Source organism: Panicum virgatum, chromosome 1K (assembly GCF_016808335.1).
Source record: "Panicum virgatum strain AP13 chromosome 1K, P.virgatum_v5, whole genome shotgun sequence".
Lineage (NCBI taxonomy): Eukaryota > Viridiplantae > Streptophyta > Magnoliopsida > Poales > Poaceae > Panicum > Panicum virgatum.
In genome coordinates this window covers 47,568,947-47,587,803 of record NC_053136.1, presented here as the reverse complement: position 1 = coordinate 47,587,803, position 18,857 = coordinate 47,568,947, and the positions used below count along the sequence as shown (strand labels likewise).

Below are 18,857 nucleotides of genomic sequence, written 5' to 3'. Positions count from 1 at the left end.
GCTTGAAGTGTGGGCAATGCTAGGTTCGTTGGACCATCACCCTCCATCAAGCAGGACCTTACATTGGACATGATAGTTGTGCCATGTGGTCACAAATATCAGCCATGGTGTCACCATATTATCCCAACTCCAAGGGCCCCCTTATCTTCACGTTATACCATCTCTTCATGTCTTGTTTCTGTGATGTGTGTTATCCTTAATTATCTTGTTAAGACAACTCTGATGATAAGGAAAATGCTGATAGTTAGAATTACCACCAAGGAAAGAAACCAGTGGCATGAAGCCCAATGCTTTCTTACAGGCTTATTACTGCTGGACAAGTACAGCTTTAGATGCTGCTCCATATATGAGCGCAAGATACATTGCAATATCGGATTCAAAATGGAAAACACTCCACGAACACGCATCTGATAATTGCTAAGAGGTCTATAGCATCATCTTCAACCTCCGGCTCCCAGATCTCACTCCTTCGCCGCCGGCGAAGCTCGACATATCTTGAAACGAACAGAAAGCGAAATCGCAAACCATACATCAGACGAGCAAATCATCACGCGCGCGGAGGCGCGGCGAGGAAGGGGGAGGGGGGAAACGTACCGGAGGCGGAGGGGTCGCGCGAGCAGAGGAAGAGCAGGAGGAAGCAGAGGAAGGTGAGCAGCGGGATGAGGTGGATGACCCTCTCCTCCCTCGCCGGCCGCGCCCTGTCGGCCTTGGAGTGCGAGGCCGACTCGTCCCCGGTGGCCGCCATTGCCTGCGCCGCCGCGTTGCCGGCGCCGTCCTGCTGCTGCTGCTGCCTCGGCGAGCTCGCTGACGCTGACGCTGAGAGGCTGAGCTGCCTGTGCATTTTTGTTGGCGCGCGCTGGTGCGGGGTGGCCCGAAGCTTTCCGCCAGTGCGGTTGGGGGCAGGCGCGCTTAAATGCGGGCGAAAGGGATTGGAGCGGGCGCTTTGTTTGGTTTGGTTTGAACTGCAAGCAAAGGGAGGGAGGGGGCACGCAAATATCTCGCAGGTGAGGTGGTGGATGGGGGGTCAGCTGAAGCCGAACCGCGCCAAACTAACCAACCAAAAGCTGGGCAGCCATGGTTCACTGGTTCGGTTCGTACCTCTCACGACTCAGCGAGCAGCGGCTTGGCATGGAGGTGCTTGCGCGAGTGCGCGACCGCTCCTGCGGGATGTGCACATGCAGGCCTTCTGTTCCCGCTGCTGCCACGACAGTCCACCACTGGAGATGGCCGTGTGCGCCGTCGTCCCCGTCGGCGTGGACGCCGCCGGCAGCCAGCTAGTCTTGTAGACGCGCTACCCGGCGCCGGACGGGGAACCGATCGAGGCCGAGGGCCACCTCATCATCAGCCGCATCGTCCAGCACGGGCATATGCGGTCACCGCCACCACACCTGTGGCCGTGACCTCATTCGTCCGCCCGCCGCGTCGAGGAGCGCGGCGGCCGGCACTACGTCCGCTGCAGGGGCGACGAGAAGTGGCACGCCGACCTTGAGAGCATCATGAGCATGCTAGGTGATCCTGTGGTGGGCGAGGACTATGGCGACCTGCTGCCCTCGCTGTCGCTGAGAAGGGAGCCGGACACATGCGTGCAGTGCGGCGGCCCGGTGCCGACCCCGGTCTGGGCGCGGTGCTCACTGGCGTGTTGATGACGGATCGAATCGAACTACCCCGACTACGGGGCGGGGCCGCTATTAGGCGAGCATTCGCCGCAACTTCTACTGGCGAACGAAATCTGGAAACACTTGGCAACGCACGTGCGTACAAATTAGCTAGCAGCGCTTGTTTTAGCTTCCACATTCCCCTGTCAAGCTTCTTTAAATTGTTTTTGTGCGTCCGTACGAATGAGATGGCTAGCAACGATACTTTCAACTCAGCACAAAAGTGATTTTAGCGCCCTTTTTTCTTCTCATTTCGGGATAGCGGGTGAGGAGGGTAGAGTACACAGGCGGGGAGTTTATTTCTACATCTATATGAAGGCAAAAGCAGCGTAGAGAAAATATCATGCCCATCCATATAATTAAATGGAAACCTAACGGATAGGAAATCGTAGCTCAGTGCATGATCTATAATATTCTTTTACACCAGAAATGCAAAAAAAAAACTTTGGAAAAGATCATCAGCCATGTGCAGGATATGTAATATTCAAATTACATGCTTAAGATCTTTCTAATTATAGTTTAGAAATACACATAGATTCTTTGTATTCTCAAGTTTCAAGCTACAATACAAAACTTCAATATTGAATATGAAAAGCTTTTAGCATACTTAACCAGAACTTTCTATATCCTATATTTCAATTCAACCATTCAAAGATCCATACAGAACATTTAAAAACTTTCAAACCTTGTACACAGAACTGTTCCTTATACCTAACTATGATTTCATACATTCAAAACATCACATTTGATTACTAAAAACTTTTCAAACCATGTGTACATAACTTTTTCTAAACTTACAACATGGAGATGACAACTTTCTATTTGTAGTTTAGGAGTAAAATTTTTTTAAGAAGTTCACCATAAAGAGTTGCATATTCAAAATAATTTATTATTGAACTAAAAAACTTTATCCCTTATTAAATCTTCTTATATCTACATATCTTAACTTTGTACAATGTACTAAAAATATTTCCAATCATATATTGAAAAAGTTTTTGCATTCTCAACTTTTTTATGAAACAAACTTTGGAACCGAGTAAACTACATCCTTCTCGATCCATTTGAAAATGATAACACAGTAGATACTTGTTCCATTGTAAATCATCTACAATAATAATATAGAACATAATTAGTATTAATATTTATGAAAAAAGAGATATAACAATATATGGAAATTATAACTCTCTGTATTCTTGCAAACTTACAAATTACATATTCAAAACTCATAATGGAATTATGGAAAACTTTTTGCCTCACATGTCCAAAACTTTATATGTCCTATTCAACTCACATATTCTAAACTTCATACTCAAATATCACAAACATACAAAAGAATCATGTATACTGAACTTTCTACATCCATTTATTTCAAATATTTAAAACTTCATACTCGGATTTCAAAAACTTTTGAATCATGTGCATTATTCTTTCTGCATTCCATCTTTCAATTCACATATTGAAAACTTCACAATTGACTTTCAGATACTCTCAGATCATGTATACAAAATTTTATAGATCTCTAACTTTCAATTCATATATTTTAAATATCATATATCCGAATTCCAAAAACTTCAAAATCACTTTATATGGTGTACTTACAAAATAACTTCAATGCAAGATCTGAGACTCAAGAAGTCAATTATTGAATAAATTATACACTAGTATGAAAAGTGTTGAAGCGTCCCCTCTAAAGAGGTGACTTAAATGTGATACAAATATCAGTTCCAGGAGGCTGATAACACATTTATTATATCAGATGGTACATCACCGTACAACTCTACACGATGGTGGGCAAAGGAGTGTCACTGTCGCGAGAACAAGAACTACAAACCAAACGTAAAAGCTAACTATATAGAGGTCATCATAGTCTTACGCCATGCGAAACTTCCTGCGGGTGACCCTAATCCACAGGCAAAGCTGGGTGCAAAATGAAACCCCCTACTCAACGTCCTCGGGAAGGAGCTCTGGATCTTCCTCTGTAAATATTAAGCAAGGGTGAATACTCAGCAAGTTCAACCACACCCACGGAGGGGGTATAAACAGAATATATGCACAGGATAAATCAAGGATAAGATTAAAATTTAATTTGCGAAAAGCTAATTTTTATGTATTGGTTTATTTTGAAAGAAAAGAGTTTTCAGAGTAATTATTTTGTACCGAGTAACACGTAGGATTGATCCACGCAGGATCCAGGTTTATAAGTTGCTGACTAAGAATTTCGCCCCGACTAGCCTACTGACCATCACAACCGTGCAGGCATGCAGCACAGCAGACGTATACGCTTGTACTGCTTAAAAAAAGTTAAGCTCCTGATTAATAATTTTCTTGGCTTTTAATACTTCTTGCGCACTTTACGCATCTCATCTCACTTGTCGCATTTTTCTTGCTGGAACATTGTCGAGGTACACTCCCGTCACGGGGGTAAGTGTGCATGTTTTGGTCAGAATGCTAGCCGTACGTTCAAAACTTCCAGGGGTACAGGCTGTATATATACACGATGAGAATATATTCCACCAAATACTAAAGGAAGCAAAACTGTGGATCATAAGGAATCTACGGTTTATAAGATGTAGTTTATCCAAACATAGTTCGTCAGAATTGGGGGAGAGATTTGGATGGATTTCGGATAGAATTTGGGAAGTTTGGGGAAGAACTCGGGAGAAGTGCTGAAGAGAAGAGGTGTGGTTGGGTTCAGAGTTTTTTTTTGAAGCTTCTCATCTGGATACAGTTGTAGTATCTGTTCATATATGTACTCACACGCACGTCTCACTCACACCACACATGTACAAATAAACCTACAACTACACTCAGATACGAAGACCGCGTCCTTCTTGAGATCACCGGAATCTTCTGACTCCGTAGGCAACGGACACATCACATTCTCATTGTGGGTCCATGCGTGGGCCCGTCACATTCTCATTGTGGGTCCACGCGTGAGAGACAAACATTTGAGCAGAGATCGGTGTGTAGCATCTGTTCATATATGTACTCACACGCACGTCTCACTCACACCACACATGTACAAATAAACCTACAACTACACTCAGATACGAAGACGCATCTGTTCATATATGTACTCACACGCACGTCTCACTCACACCACACATGTACAAATAAACCTACAACTACACTCAGATACGAAGACCGCGTCCTTCTTGATCACCGGAATCTTCCGACTCCGTAGGCAACGGGCACGTCACATTCTCATTGTGGGTTCATGCGTGGGCCCGTCATATTCTCATTGTGGGTCCACGCGTGAGAGACAAACATTTGAGCAGAGACTGCACAACAGAGAACACTGTTCTCGGTGGGAGAATCACGCGTTCGAGCACGCTCGAACCGTGACCGGCGGCCTCCACACCCGGAGGTCACGCCACGCAAGCTACGCTCGGTCCCCCGGTTGGGTTCAGAGTTTTCAGTTCTGCAGTATCGCTCGCGCCGAAGGCCCAACATCAGTTCTGCCCTCGGTACAAGAATGGGCCAAGGCCCAACATCAGCCGTTGCACGGCCCAAACACCACCACCTCTCGCGCCCAACACACACACGACGCAGTTCGAACTCGCTGCTTTCACTGATGCCGTTCAAGTTCTTCCTCGTACTCTGGTTTGGATGTGCTGCTGTTCCAGCACTGCTATTCTCTAGTGTCGTGCAAGCACGGACGTACTCCTTCCGTCCGAAAAAAGAACGTAATTCTTTGACTCTTAGAAACTACGTTTGACTGCTCGTCTTATTCAATTTTCTTCTTACAAATATTATCACTTTTATTATGATTTTTATTAGTGATGTAATAAGTCATAATAAAAGTAATAAAAGTTCCCAAAAATTTTCACCCAAAAATTTTCACCTCCCCTTTAAACACATGTATGAAGTACTAAATATAATTAAATAACAAAACTAATTACACAGTTTAGATGTACACGACGAGACGAATCTTTTAAGTCTAATTAGTACATGATTAGCTATAAGTGCTATAGTAACCCACATGTGCTAATGATGCGGTCAAAGGCCTCAAAAGATTCGTCTCGTGATTTCCAAGTGAGTTCTGAAATTAGTTTTTTAATTAGTATCCGAAAAACCCTCCCGACATCTGGCCAAACTATTAACGTGATATCCAAAATTTCTCTTGTTTGGAACTAAACGGGGTCTAAAAGAGCTAAAAGCTGATACTAGCGTCAGAGGTCTGACCATCTCACCATCTCACAATGGCACCATCTCTCTCCTCCCTCTCCATTTTTTATTCAACCGGGCACCGGTTAATGTTTTTGCACTGCTTCTAATTTTTCAAGCGTTGGCACCGTGTGTTGTAGTGGTGGGAGTGATGCTTATATGTTCTCTCTCCATTCCAGGTATCACTCAAAGCCCACACTGTGGAAGGCCTTAGTGTTGCAGCAGGTAAGCGTATACTTGTACACTTATCCAGATCGTTGTGCCATCAGAAAACAAGCAGGGCAAAAAGTAGCTACTAAAGAGTTTAGATCGCCTCAAAAAAAAATTCGCCTAAAAAAAGAGTTTTGAGTTTTGAGCCACAATTACCGGTGGGGGAAAGGGTGACGCTCCATCCATTCACTGTGCCTACGACGCAAAAGCCTCAAAACTCACATCATCATTCACCAATCACCAGCTCTCCCTTTGCACTTGCAGATCCTCCTGCACACTCAAAGGTGCCATCCTTTTAGTTCCCTGTCACAGAAACAATAAGACCAAAGGTACCTTTGGAGAGAGCCCAGTGACGGCCACGGCGGCCTCACACGTGCGAGTCGTGACGGCAGCCGCACCGCGCTTTGTCCCGGCGTCCCGTCCGCCGACGCCGAAGCCCCCGTTTCGTCAGTACCGACGCCCGGCTGACAGCAGCAACAACGGTCACATCTATCCTCCGTCCAAGCGAAACTGCAAACCAGGCCACACACACACCCTACCAATATTTTCTCCACAGCGACGGGTGCTCTGAACTTAAACCTAGTCTAGACCCCAGCTTTACAAACTGCTAGGTGGTTAGATAAAAAAAAAGCCAAAATAGTCATATTGCCCCTCAACTTTACTGTAAGGATCAAATTCGTGTCTCAACTTTCAAATTGGTTAATATAGTCCCTCAAATTTCATTTTAGATCATACCCGTCCTTATGGTGATATTATACTCCATAATAAAATAAAATAAATGCAAAAGGTCATTTTTACCTTTGGCTTCTTCCCCTCCTTAATTTTTACTCTTCATATGTCTGCAATACAATGCGACGCATGGATAAATAAAATTTTATATTCCAAATTTAAAACTTGTGATGTTCACCTCCTAAATACATTGATACTCAACCACTATACTAATTGCTTGCATTGGCTAAATATTTTTTTAGTAATAATAAACAGTTGAGAAATTTAGAAGAGAAAAGAGATAAGGTAAAAAGAATTTTTTGCATAAACCTCATATTATTATGGAGTATAATATAGCACAAGGATGAGTTTGTTGAGGGACCATATTGGGCTATCTAAAAGTTGAGGGATGAACTTGACTCTCAAATTAAAGTTGAGGGACCAAAATACCTATTTTGCCATAAAAAAGGCGGGGCGTGCGGGGCCTTTCGTTCGAAACCAAAAGCGACACAAGCTGGAGATGGGTTGCGCTCTGTGTGTGTGTGTGTATTGCTTGTCTGAGCCTGCTTTTCTTCTGAACCAAGTAAACCGAGCAGTTGATGACTTCAGTTGCGAGTAACAGGCTAGCACTCGTAGCCCTCGTTTAGCATACTCGTGTTGTGCATTATTTGTTGTGGATTCGGAGAAAAATGGCGTGCATTTGCAGCGTGGCCTTCTTGCTCGTATTTCATCTTACATTCTTTGCCATGGATGCACCTGGATGGCCGGACTGGTTGACACCATGAAAGAAGGGAAAGGTTCCCAACTTACGAATTACGATCTCCTTGTACTGCTTTTCGTGGGTCTTCTTTCTCTACTTTTTTTTTTAATCTTCTTTCCCTACTTTTCCGTTCATAGTCCAACTTCTCAGAAAAGCCTCGTTTTCTGAATATTCAGTGGCATTCAGTTATTGGGTTGCAGACAGAGCGAGCCATCAAATTCTGCGGAGCCACATATCAAGAACTGCATTTGCTTGCGAGTTTTACCATATATATCAGCATCATGATTTAAAATGTTTCTTTCCACGTCAATAGGCTACTTTTGAGTTTTTGCAAAGTCAATATATAAACTCAATTGACTGGATTAGCATTTCAACGTCAATAGGCTAGACTTTTGGTGTTTCTCACAAACGAGGAGGATCCCAAGCTTTTCTTACGTTTGATTATTTCCATTTGCAGCTATCTCTTCAACCGTCAAATAGTAGTAGTAGAATTGTAGTAATTATCAGGACGCATGATCAAACAATAATACGACAGAAACAGTGGCCTATCGGAGTAGGGTGGGGGGGGATAGGATTTTTATGTAAAATTATCCATTTTTTGTATGAAGTCAAAAGTCAAAACATACAAAGGTTCCACAATTTTCACTACTCGATCATGACAGGCTATACAGTATACATAGGCCTGTGTTAAATATGCTCTTATCAACGACCATTGTTAACAGCATGTGAAATCCCAAGTAGCTCGTCAACATCCACCGCAAAATCCTACATGATGGTTCACACTTGCTTAGTTGCTTATGCTTACCTTTTTTATTTTTTAGGTTACGGAGTATCCCTTGAAACCTATGTAATCATGTGTACGACCCATTGCTTCAAAACCAAATGCATACCAAGTTAACGACGACTACTCACACCACACTCATCATTAGATCGCCCATGTTTCAATGATGGGCAGCTTATTATTACTTGTGAGATCGGCATGACATCATACATGTTGGTGATATGCCCAAGAGTCCATCATCACAATACGGTTTAAAGGCCCAAAAGGATATTGATCCAAGAGGGATTAGGGTTACTAATGGGCCTATGAGATAGAAGCTTATTAGTACGCCCTATATATACGAGGGAGGGGCTAGGGGGGCGAGACCCCTGTGAGCCGCGCCACCTCCTAGCCGCCGCCCCTCCCTCTCTCTCTCAGCCGCCGCCCATGCCGTGCGTGTGGTGCTAGCACACCGAAGCCCGGCGTTTCATCCCCGTACGTGTGGACTCCGTGGAGGCGCTGCTGCGACTGCTGTGCTGATCGGCTGCTGGGATAAGTACGAGGAGCTCGGTTCGTGGGACGTGATCGACTACTTCCTCTACATCGACGCGCGACTTCTTTCGCTGCGCTGCGCGTCTAGTGGTAACGATCTATGATCTTCTACTCGCAAGCATCTTGGGTATATGCGGTAGTGATGCTAGCGTAGCCTACCCGTTTACCTACAGTGGTACCGGAGCCATCTTGCGTAGTTTTTGGTCTGGATCATTAGCATATAGGTGATATGTTGTTGTAATAGATTGGATCTATTACTTTTGCACGGTTTGATTAGATCAAATGGTCATAAGGGGTTAAAACTAGAGTGAGTTGATTGTACGGCATGTGACAAAAGATTAGTTCGTGTTCTTTCTCTATTATGCATACGACATGTCCCTACCGGCTGGAATCATCATCAGGGACTAACTGTGTGCATAGTCAACAGATTGAACCAACAGATCGAGGTCATGTGTAGATGCACTCTTCTCAAGTGCAAAATTTGCACGGTCAATGTGATTGGCCTAGTGAAAATTGAGGCATTATGAATGGCTCGGATTTGAGCCGTTGCTTTCTCGCTGTAGCGGCTTCCTAAGCGCTACTTTGGTAGAACACGTCGTACGCCTAACTTGTTTTTGCAGGGTGTGATGTGAATGGTATGGCCTCAATGTCATGTGATGATCTATGTGATGATTTGTGCGGCCTGCGTGTCGCAAGTTAACACAACCGGGTTGAGGTTGCACCATTATTGTATAACGACCTGCGTGTCGACTTGTGATGTTTGAATCCTCATGTAATTATTTCACTAGCTATTAGATGTAGTAGCTTAGTATCTTTTCATGGAGGCTTCAATCATGATGGCGATGATGATCACCACAAGACAGGACGGATGGCAATGGAGGTCACCTTGGAGCCATGGCGATGGAGCCCATTGTGATGCAAGAGGCCATACTATTCACAATATAATATGATTATATGCCTGTGATGTTTATTTTCCTGTCATACTATTCTTTCATGCTTTTACATATGGTGGATGCTTTAATCATGATAGAATAGCTTCCCTCAGAAAATGTTGAGTTTTTTATGCCTTTTACCAATAGCTGCACCTATAAATTTTGATCGTTGTGTGGTAGGTTTACCAAAGTAGAGTACCCTCAGCTATCACTTTTGTATAGGGTGGATGTCGGACATTCACAAGCATAGTATTGGTCTACTCAGCAAAGCTATCAAAACAGTTTTGGGCTTTAAGGTATAGGGTTGGGGCCGGGGCATTGGATGCCACCCAACAAACAAGAGTCGCATAGAGATGTGATTAGTAATTTGTTACTTACCTGTATCACTACTTTTCTAGCCGTGATGCTAAAGCTCAGTAGAATTTTAGTGATTATGGATCTTGAACCACTATATGTCATTAGAGGGAAGATGACTTTAATATAGTAGGTTGTCTTTTGTTAAATCAGTTAATGAAAGTCTTTACATAAACTTAGTGTTAAAATCTTGCTTTACTTTAATGTTGTAGATCATGTCTGCCAATAACAATTCCGCTTTCAATTTGCGTTCTGTTCTTGAGAAAGAAAAGTTGAATGGAACAAACTTTATTGATTGGTACCGCAACCTGAGAATTGTTCTCAGACAAGAGAAAAAGGAGTATGTTCTTGAGCAGCCATATGCTGATGATCTCCCTGATAATGCAACTGCTACTGATCGCAGAGCTTAAGAGAAGCACTGCAATGACTCACTTGATGTCAGCTGTCTGATGCTCGCCACCATGTCCCCCTGATCTGCAGAAGCAGTATGAGCATGCGGATGCTCACACCATGATCGAGGGCTGCGTGGGATGTTTCAGAACCAAGGCAGGACTGAGAGGTTCAATATCTCAAAGTCCTTGTTTGCGTGCAAGCTGCCAGAAGGTAGCCCAGTCAGTCCTCATGTGATCAAAATGATTAGTTACATTGAGACTTTGGACAGACTTGGTTCTGAACTTCACCAAGACTTGGCTACTAATGTTATTCTCCAGTCGCACCCGGCGAGCTATGAGCCTTTTATCACGAACTTTCAGATGAATTGCTTGGATAAAACATTGAGTGAGTTGCATGGGATGCTAAAGACAGCAGAGGAGAGCATTAAGAAGAATCCCAATCATGTGATGATGATTCAGAAGGGGAACAAAAAGAGTAAGCGTTGGACGCCGCCTAATCCCAAAGGTAAAGGCAAGGAAAAGAGTTCCGGTGGTGAGTCCTCGGGCTCTAAGCTAAAGCCAGCACCTAAGGCCAAATCTGGCCCTACTTCTGAGGATGAATGCTTCCACTGTCATGAAAAGGGATATTGGTCTAGGAACTGCAAGAAGTACTTGGAAGAAAAGAAGAAGAAGGGAAGTGAGACTTCCACTTCAGGTATAAATGTTATAGAAATAAATATTGCATTATCTTCTAGTGAATCATGAGTATTTGATACTGGATCGATGATTCACACTTGCAAATTGTTGCAGGGTCTAAGTGAGACTAGAAGATTTGCAAGAGGCGAGTTGGACGTCCGTGTCGGCAATGGCGCAAAGGTTGCGGTGTTGGCGGTCGGCACCTACCACTTGTCTCTACCCTCCGGATTAGTTTTGAATTAAATAATTGTTATTGCATTCCTGCTTTGAGCAAGAATATTATTTCTTCTTCATGTTTGGAAGAAGTTGATGATTTTAATATTGTAATAGAGAACAAACGTTGTTCTATTTTTTGCAATGGTATTTTTTATGCTCATTGTCCATTGGTGAATGGATTATATGTTTTTGATCTTGAGGATAAATCTGTCTGTAACATTAATACTAAGAGGCTTAGACCAAATGATTTGAATCCCACTTTTATTTGGCATTGTCGCTTAGGTCATATAAATGAGAAGCGCATTGAACAACTCCATAAAGATGGATTGTTAAGCTCATTTGATTTTGAATCATTTGACACATGTGAGTCTTGTTTGCTTGGAAAGATGACCAAAGCGTCTTTCGCTGGTCATAGTGAGAGGGCGAGTGACTTGTTGGGACTTGTACATACCGATGTATGTGGACCAATGACCTCAATAGCCAGAGGTGGTTTTCAGTACTTCATTACTTTCACTGATGACTTTAGTAGATATGGCTATATCTACTTAATGAGGCACAAGTCTGAATCATTTGAAAAGTTCAAAGAATTTCAGAATGAAATACAAAATCAATTAGGCAAGACAATTAAATTTCCGCGATCTGATCATGGAGGAGAATATTTGAGCCTTGAATTTGGTGGTCATTTGAAGCAATGTGGAATTATTCCGCAGCTAACTCCGCCCGGAACGCCTCAATGGAATGGGGTATCCGAACGGAGGAACCAAACCTTGTTGGACATGGTTAGGTCCATGATGAGCCAAGCTGATCTTCCATTGTCATTTTGGGTTATGCTCTTGAAACTGCTGCGTTCACACTGAATAGGATTCCAAGTAAGTCTGTTGAGAAGACAACATATGAGATATGGACTGGGAAGCGTCCCGGATTATCTTTTCTCAAAGTTTGGGGATGTGAGGCTTATGTCAAACGTTTGATGTCAGATAAGCTCACTCCAAAGTCAGACAAATGCTTCTTTGTGGGGTATCTTAGGGAAACCAAAGGATATTATTTTTACAATAAGGTGGAAGACAAAGTGTTTGTCGCTCGCAATGGTGTTTTCTTAGAAAAGGAGTTTCTCTCAAAAAGATTTAGTGGGAGCAAGGTGCAACTTGAAGAAATTCAGGAAACACCCGAAACTGTTTCAGCAACCACTGAACATCCACGGGATGTGCAAGATGTTGCACAACCCGTAGTTGAGGCACCAGCCCCACGAAGGTCTATAAGGGTACGTCGCGCTACTGACAAGCTCAACCTTCTTATTACGGAGGAGCGCCACGTATTATTGATGGAAAATGATGAGCCCTTGACCTACAAAGAAGCAATGATGGGACCCGACTCCGACAAATGGCTTGAAGCCATGGAATCCGAGTTAAAATCCATGCATGATAATCAAGTTTGGAACTTGGTCGATCAAATTGACAGTGTAAGACCTGTCGACTGTAAGTGGATTTTTAAGAAAAAATTAGACATGGATGGAAATGTTCACATCTATAAGGCACGATTGGTGGCGAAAGGTTTCCGACAAATTCAAGGTGTTGACTATGAGGAAACCTTTTCGCCCGTCACAATGCTAAAGTCTGTTCGTATTCTCCTAGCAATTGCCGCATATTATGACTATGAGATATGGCAAATGGATGTCAAAACCGCTTTCCTTAATGGACATCTAAGTGAGGATGTGTATATGACACAGCCTGAAGGTTTTGTCGATCCTAAAAAATGCTGGGAAAATATGTAAGCTTCAGAGGTCCATCTATGGATTGAAGCAAGCATCTCGGAGTTGGAATATTCGTTTTGATGAAGTAGTCAAAGGGTTTGGCTTCATCAAGAATGAAGATGAGCCTTGTGTTTATAAAAAGGCTAGTGGGAGCGCACTTGTGTTCCTGGTCCTATATGTGGATGACATATTACTGATCGGAAATGATATTCCAATGCTTGAAGCCGTTAAAACCTCATTGAAAAAGAGTTTTTCGATAAAGGATTTAGGAGATGCGGCTTATATTCTGGGTATTAGGATCTATAGAGATAGATCAAAAAGACTAATTGGATTAAGCCAAGACACGTACATTGACAAGATATTGAATCGGTTCAATATGCAAGATTCCAAGAAAGGTTTCTTGCCAATGTCACATGGCATTACTCTAAGCAAGAGTCAGTGTGCTACGACACCTGATGAGCAAAAGAGGACGAGTACGATTCCTTATGCTTCAGCCATAGGGTCGATCATGTATGCTATGCTTTGCACGTGCCCAAATGTTTCCTTTGCTCTAAGTGTTACGAGCAGGTATCAATCAGATTTCGGTGAAGCTCACTGGACAATTGTAAAGAGTATTCTTAAGTACTTGAGAAGAACTAAGGATATGTTCCTAATATTTGGAGGCGAATATGAGCTCCTTGTAAAGGGTTACACGGATGCTAGTTTTCAAACAGACAAAGATGACTCCAAATCGCAATCCGGTTTTGTTTTCTGCCTCAATGGTGGGGCAGTGAGCTAGAAAAGTTCCAAGCAAGATACGGTGGCTGATTCGACGACAGAGCCCGAGTATATTGCAGCTTCCGAAGCTGCAAAAGAAGCTGTTTGGATCAGAAAGTTTGTTTCTGACTTGGGTGTTATTCCTAGTGCGTCCAGTCTAGTGGACCTCTATTGTGATAATAGTGGTGCCGTTGCACTAGCAAAGGAGCCTAGAACAACTAAAAAGTCCGGACATATACTGCGAAAGTATCATCTCATCCGTAACTTTGTTGAGAGAGGTGATGTGAAGGTTTGCAAGGTGCACACGGATTCAAACGTTGCTGATCCGTTGACGAAGCCTCTCCCACAACCAAAGCATGAGGCGCACATGAGATCTATAGGTATTAGATACTTACATCAGTGATTCTAGTGTGCGAGGGAGATTTTTGTGTCATGAGTATGTTTATGTAATGATAAATAATTGTTATTTGTTCCATGGATGATTATTTTTTTACATTGATTATCAAGTATGTGACTTGTTCGTGAAACTCTTTGTTGACAATGATATGATTCTAAATTATCCCTAGTTTATGTCGTTGTGTGGGACAACAACGACGTTGAGACTAGCACATGCATTAATTGATGATCATGTTTCACGGATCATGGATATGGAGATATCGGATTAATGATGTGGACACATGTTGGTGAACATGATGTTGGATTGACCCACTCCAAGACAATGTTGGGATTGTTATTTTGTATGTGCCATCAATTGTTCTTGAGTGGTATACCTACTGGATCCTTAGACCTGAGATCGCCATTGTTTCTCACTGTGTGTAGTGGTGCATCTTGGGGCTGCTAAACGCTACTCCGTGACTGGGTAGTTACAAAAATAGCTTACAGGTGTGTCATGAAACATGGAATGGGATGTGAGCGGATCAAGATGGAATTTGCCCCTCCTAGATAATGGGAGAGATATCTCTGGCCCCTCGAGATAGTTGGATTTGAAAGTGCATGGCCATGCCAAAGTGATTAAAGAGTTAATCATGATGACTAAAGGTTAGTTATGAACAGAATCCACTATTAGATCGAGAGAATGGTCGAGCTATCACAAAGGTGGCACGCATCTCGCTTTGAGCTTGACTGGTATCGTGTGGCAAAGGGATCGGTGTATGAGTATATCTAAAGTTCGGCCGATATGATCTTTATGTGTATTAGTGAGTCACTATGCCCTGCTAGGTGCCGCTATTGACTTGTGATTCGGAAATGATTTCCAATCACGACCACCTACACATGAACCTAACGGGTCACACACTTAAGGGGTTTGGAATGTTGGAAAGCTTGCCTGTATGATTGTCTCTAGTGCAAGTGGGAGATTGTTGGTGATATGCCCAAGAGTCCATCATCATAATACGGTTTAAAGGCCCAAGAGGATATTGATCCAAGAGGGATTAGGGTTATTAATGGGCCTATGAGATAGAAGCTCATTAGTACGCCCTATATATACGAGGGAGGGGCTAGGGGGGCGAGACCCCTGTGAGCCGCGCCACCTCCTAGCCGCCGCCCCTCCCTCTCTCTCTCGGCCGTCGCCCATGCCGTGCGTGCGGTGCTAGCACACCGACGCCCGGCGTTTCATCCCCGTACGTGTGGACTCCGTGGAGGCGCTGCTGCGACTGCTGCGTTGATCGGCTGCTGGGATCAAGTACGAGGAGCTCGGTTCGTGGGACGTGATCGACTACTTTCTCTACATCGACGCGCGACTTCTTCCGCTGCGCTGCGCGTCTAGTGGTAACGATCTATGATCTTCTACTCGCAAGTATCTTGGGTATATACGGTAGTGATGCTAGCGTAGCCTACCCATTTACCTACGATACAGTCTAGCGAGTGTGTGATGCAGAACTGCAGACTATAGTGTGCTATGTCTACGCCTGCGAGGTCCTCCGTTTAGACTGCACTGTCTACTTGCTCCACACTTGGATGGAGTAAAAAATTGTACTTGACAGCCAAAATATCTGACGATAAGCTTACTTGTACTAGTATCTGTACTTAAGACTTTTATACTTGTACTAGTATCTGTACTTAAGACTTTTACTTCTACCTTAAGACATTTACCAAACGTACCCGTGCAGATGTTGACATGGTTTTTTTATCTTTGACCCGCACGGAAATCTCCAGAACGTTCTGCCCACGAAGAAAGTGGAGCACGCTATTTGTTTATCCGAATTATTGTCAAATTATATGATTGAGGAAACTTTTTCAATCAAGCAAGGCAAGCATTTGTTTACACCAAATTCAAAGTTCAAACATCTCCTTGTCAATGCTAAATCAGCTGGATCGGACCGGCCACTTGTTCAGAATTTTGTTAGTTGGAGAGCAAGTAAGATATCTATCTATCCTTGAAGACTTGCTGTGCCGAAGAGACAGGCAAACGAAGTCAGTCAAATGAAGAAACGGGCCCCTGATAGCTATTACTACTTGCAACAAGCCAACAAGACAGGCAGCCATGCGTGCAACTGGTTCAGTAGTATCTTCTCTCTGGATACGGATTCAGCAGCAGTTTCTTCAGAAAAGACAAGCGCGCTGATTCAAGATGCTCCAACAATCTTCACGATTTCACATGGACATGGGGGGCTCGGCCGGGCTTCAGCTTCTTTACTGGAAACATGGCGGCAGTGGCAGCGATCAACAAAAGGCAGGAAGGCACCCAATGCCAATGCCGCCTCAGTGGAGAGACAGATAGTCCGGCCGGGACACCGGTTTGGCAGCTCGGCGCGCCTCCGGAATCTCGATCGAGATGCGCCGAATCAAGACGCCGTGGTTTACCGGTACACAGGTCACTAGGTCAGGCAGCAGTTGGAGTATCCATGTTGAGAAAAGAAAACATCCCCGTTTCTGACTGTTCTCGGCTAGCAGCCTTTCGCATCGCAGCCAGGTACCCATCGGGGGCTCCAGCCTACTTCGGCGACTTGGGCGAAGCTAGTGACTGCGAGCGATGTCCTCTCGAGAATGCAAGATCTATATCTATCTGTCAGCAAGACATGTCTAGCTAGTTATTATCGCGGCCTTGAGGACGACATGGCGAGCGCGGGTCGCCGGGAGCAAGGCGCGGCCGGGCTCCTGAGACGCGTGAGCGAAGTGAACCGCTTGGAGCGAGCACGAGCCGGCCGGCGACCCGCATCCGGCGAGAAAGCCAGTGCGGTCGTGTGGGAGGCGGATTCATTGATGATGGGAATGGACAATCCTACTGCTGGTAGGAGTATCTCGGTGCACAGTGCAGTTGGGTCGTCGGCACGCAAGCAGCCGGACAGAGATCTATCGGCCTCGTCCTTGTATCTCCGAATGTCGGATGAACTGGTGAACCTACTCCGGTCTTTTCGGATGTCTTGTACGCTCGCTGCCCGTTCCGGGTTCAAAAAGCCAGTGTGTATAGGCTACAGACTTCAGGTTGGAGAACCGCAAAAGGACTAAAGGAGCATCTTTGTTAGTCAGTGCAGTACGATGTACAAACTGCAAAGGCGTCTCGGTTGCAAAATGTCTCGCGTCCTCCTTGCCCATTCACATGTATTTATTCTCATCGTAGTTTGAAGGACAATATATAGCGCAATTTGAAGGACTGTCACATCTATACTTTTTTTTAAGGTAATCGCCTAATCGGTGTGGGTGCTCTGCCTTTTCATCTAAGATAAAAGAAGTAATGTGTACCGGAACTGAATTTTCACGAACAAAAAAGCAGGATCCTAGAAAGACAGGAACCACTGCTACCTACTGTCTGATCATTATTCCCATTTCCATATGGCTATGCATAATGACATGAACTGCTACAGTGCAAACTTAAACCACATTCTTAATGTCGTAAATCCTTTTCAATTTATTATTTTACCGTCGAGATCATTTGAACAATCTCTATCGAACAGGTTCCATCGACCATCGTTCCCTGTTGATCTTTACACGTACACCTCCTGAAATAATAGCACCAAAGGACAGGTGTTTACTTGATATGGACACCAGCACTGTGTCGGGGGACGTCTCTCTCGCTGCTTCGAGTTCACTGATCGCAACCAGGCGTGCTCTGTTCAGGCGCGCGTTCAATGAGGTTTGCTAGAACGTCATCCAGGTGTAGGCAGGGTTTTATTTCCCAACCGGAAACCGGTTAGCGCCGCCCTCCGGTACCGGTTTACCGGACCGGTTAGGCCGGTAACCGGTGGAAACCGATTGAATTCAAATCCAAATTCAAATAAATTCAAATTTTTTCGTGCAACCGGTTCCGACCGGTTTACCGGCCGGTTTGACCGGTTTACCGGCCGGTTTTACCGGTTTGATCGGTGGGCCTTCATGGGCCGGCCCATTTTTTTTCTTTTTCTTTTTTGATTTAACTTTAAATTCCCACAAACTATACTAAATGAATGAATTTTTGAGAAAATTTGACACCATTAGATTCATCACACCTTGAAGTATTTTTAGGAATTTTTTTGGGAATTTTTCATTTTTTGAATTTAAATTTAAAATTTGAATTTTGGCCGGTTGGGTACCGGCCGGAACCGGAACCGGACCGGACCGGTTTGACCGGTAACCGGTCAAACCGGACCGGTTCCCACCGGTTAGGTTAACCTTGGGTGTAGGTAGGGGGACCTGAACTGAACCAAAGCTTGCCTGGATACCTCTGAACTCTGATCCGTGCCCCCTGACCTCTGCAGGACTGCAAGCTGACGAGCGACGTACAGTGGCCTATGCCGTCGCTATTTGGACACATGACGAATTCATACAGGTGCCACCAGATCAATAGGAACCATGTCAAGGGTTTGGTGCGAGAAGGTAAAGCAGCAGCAGGGAGTATTGGTCACCCTAACCCAAACGACTTGCGATCTCGTGCCTCGACCCAATCAGCTGCAGCCATGGATGGCTGGAAAGGGACAGACGGGTGGTTGGGACTCCATACCGGATCGATCGGCACCCACCAGGAGTATGCAGCAAAGTCCATAGGTGAGAACGGG

The 18,857-nt window shown here is 44.4% G+C and overlaps 1 protein-coding gene across 1 annotated transcript; it reads right to left on the bottom strand.

Annotated features, from left to right (window-relative positions):
• Nucleotides 1-223: 223 nt before the first annotated feature.
• On the bottom strand, nucleotides 224-967 carry LOC120639192. The gene is made up of 2 exons (XM_039915197.1): nucleotides 595-967; nucleotides 224-494 (listed from the first exon to the last, which is right to left on the bottom strand). The coding sequence occupies exons 1-2, from the start codon at nucleotides 839-841 to the stop codon at nucleotides 427-429; spliced, it is 315 nt and encodes a 104-aa protein (XP_039771131.1). The 5' UTR covers nucleotides 842-967; the 3' UTR covers nucleotides 224-426.
• Between the last annotated feature and the right edge of the window lie 17,890 nt (nucleotides 968-18,857).

Coding starts and splice junctions, on each gene's coding strand:
- LOC120639192 (XM_039915197.1), bottom strand. CDS start 841: ATGCACAGGCAGCTCAGCCTCTCAGCGTCAGCGTCAGCGAGCTCGCCG. Junction 495..594: donor GCGCGACCCCTCCGCCTCCG/GTACGTTTCCCC, acceptor GTTCGTTTCAAG/ATATGTCGAGCTTCGCCGGC.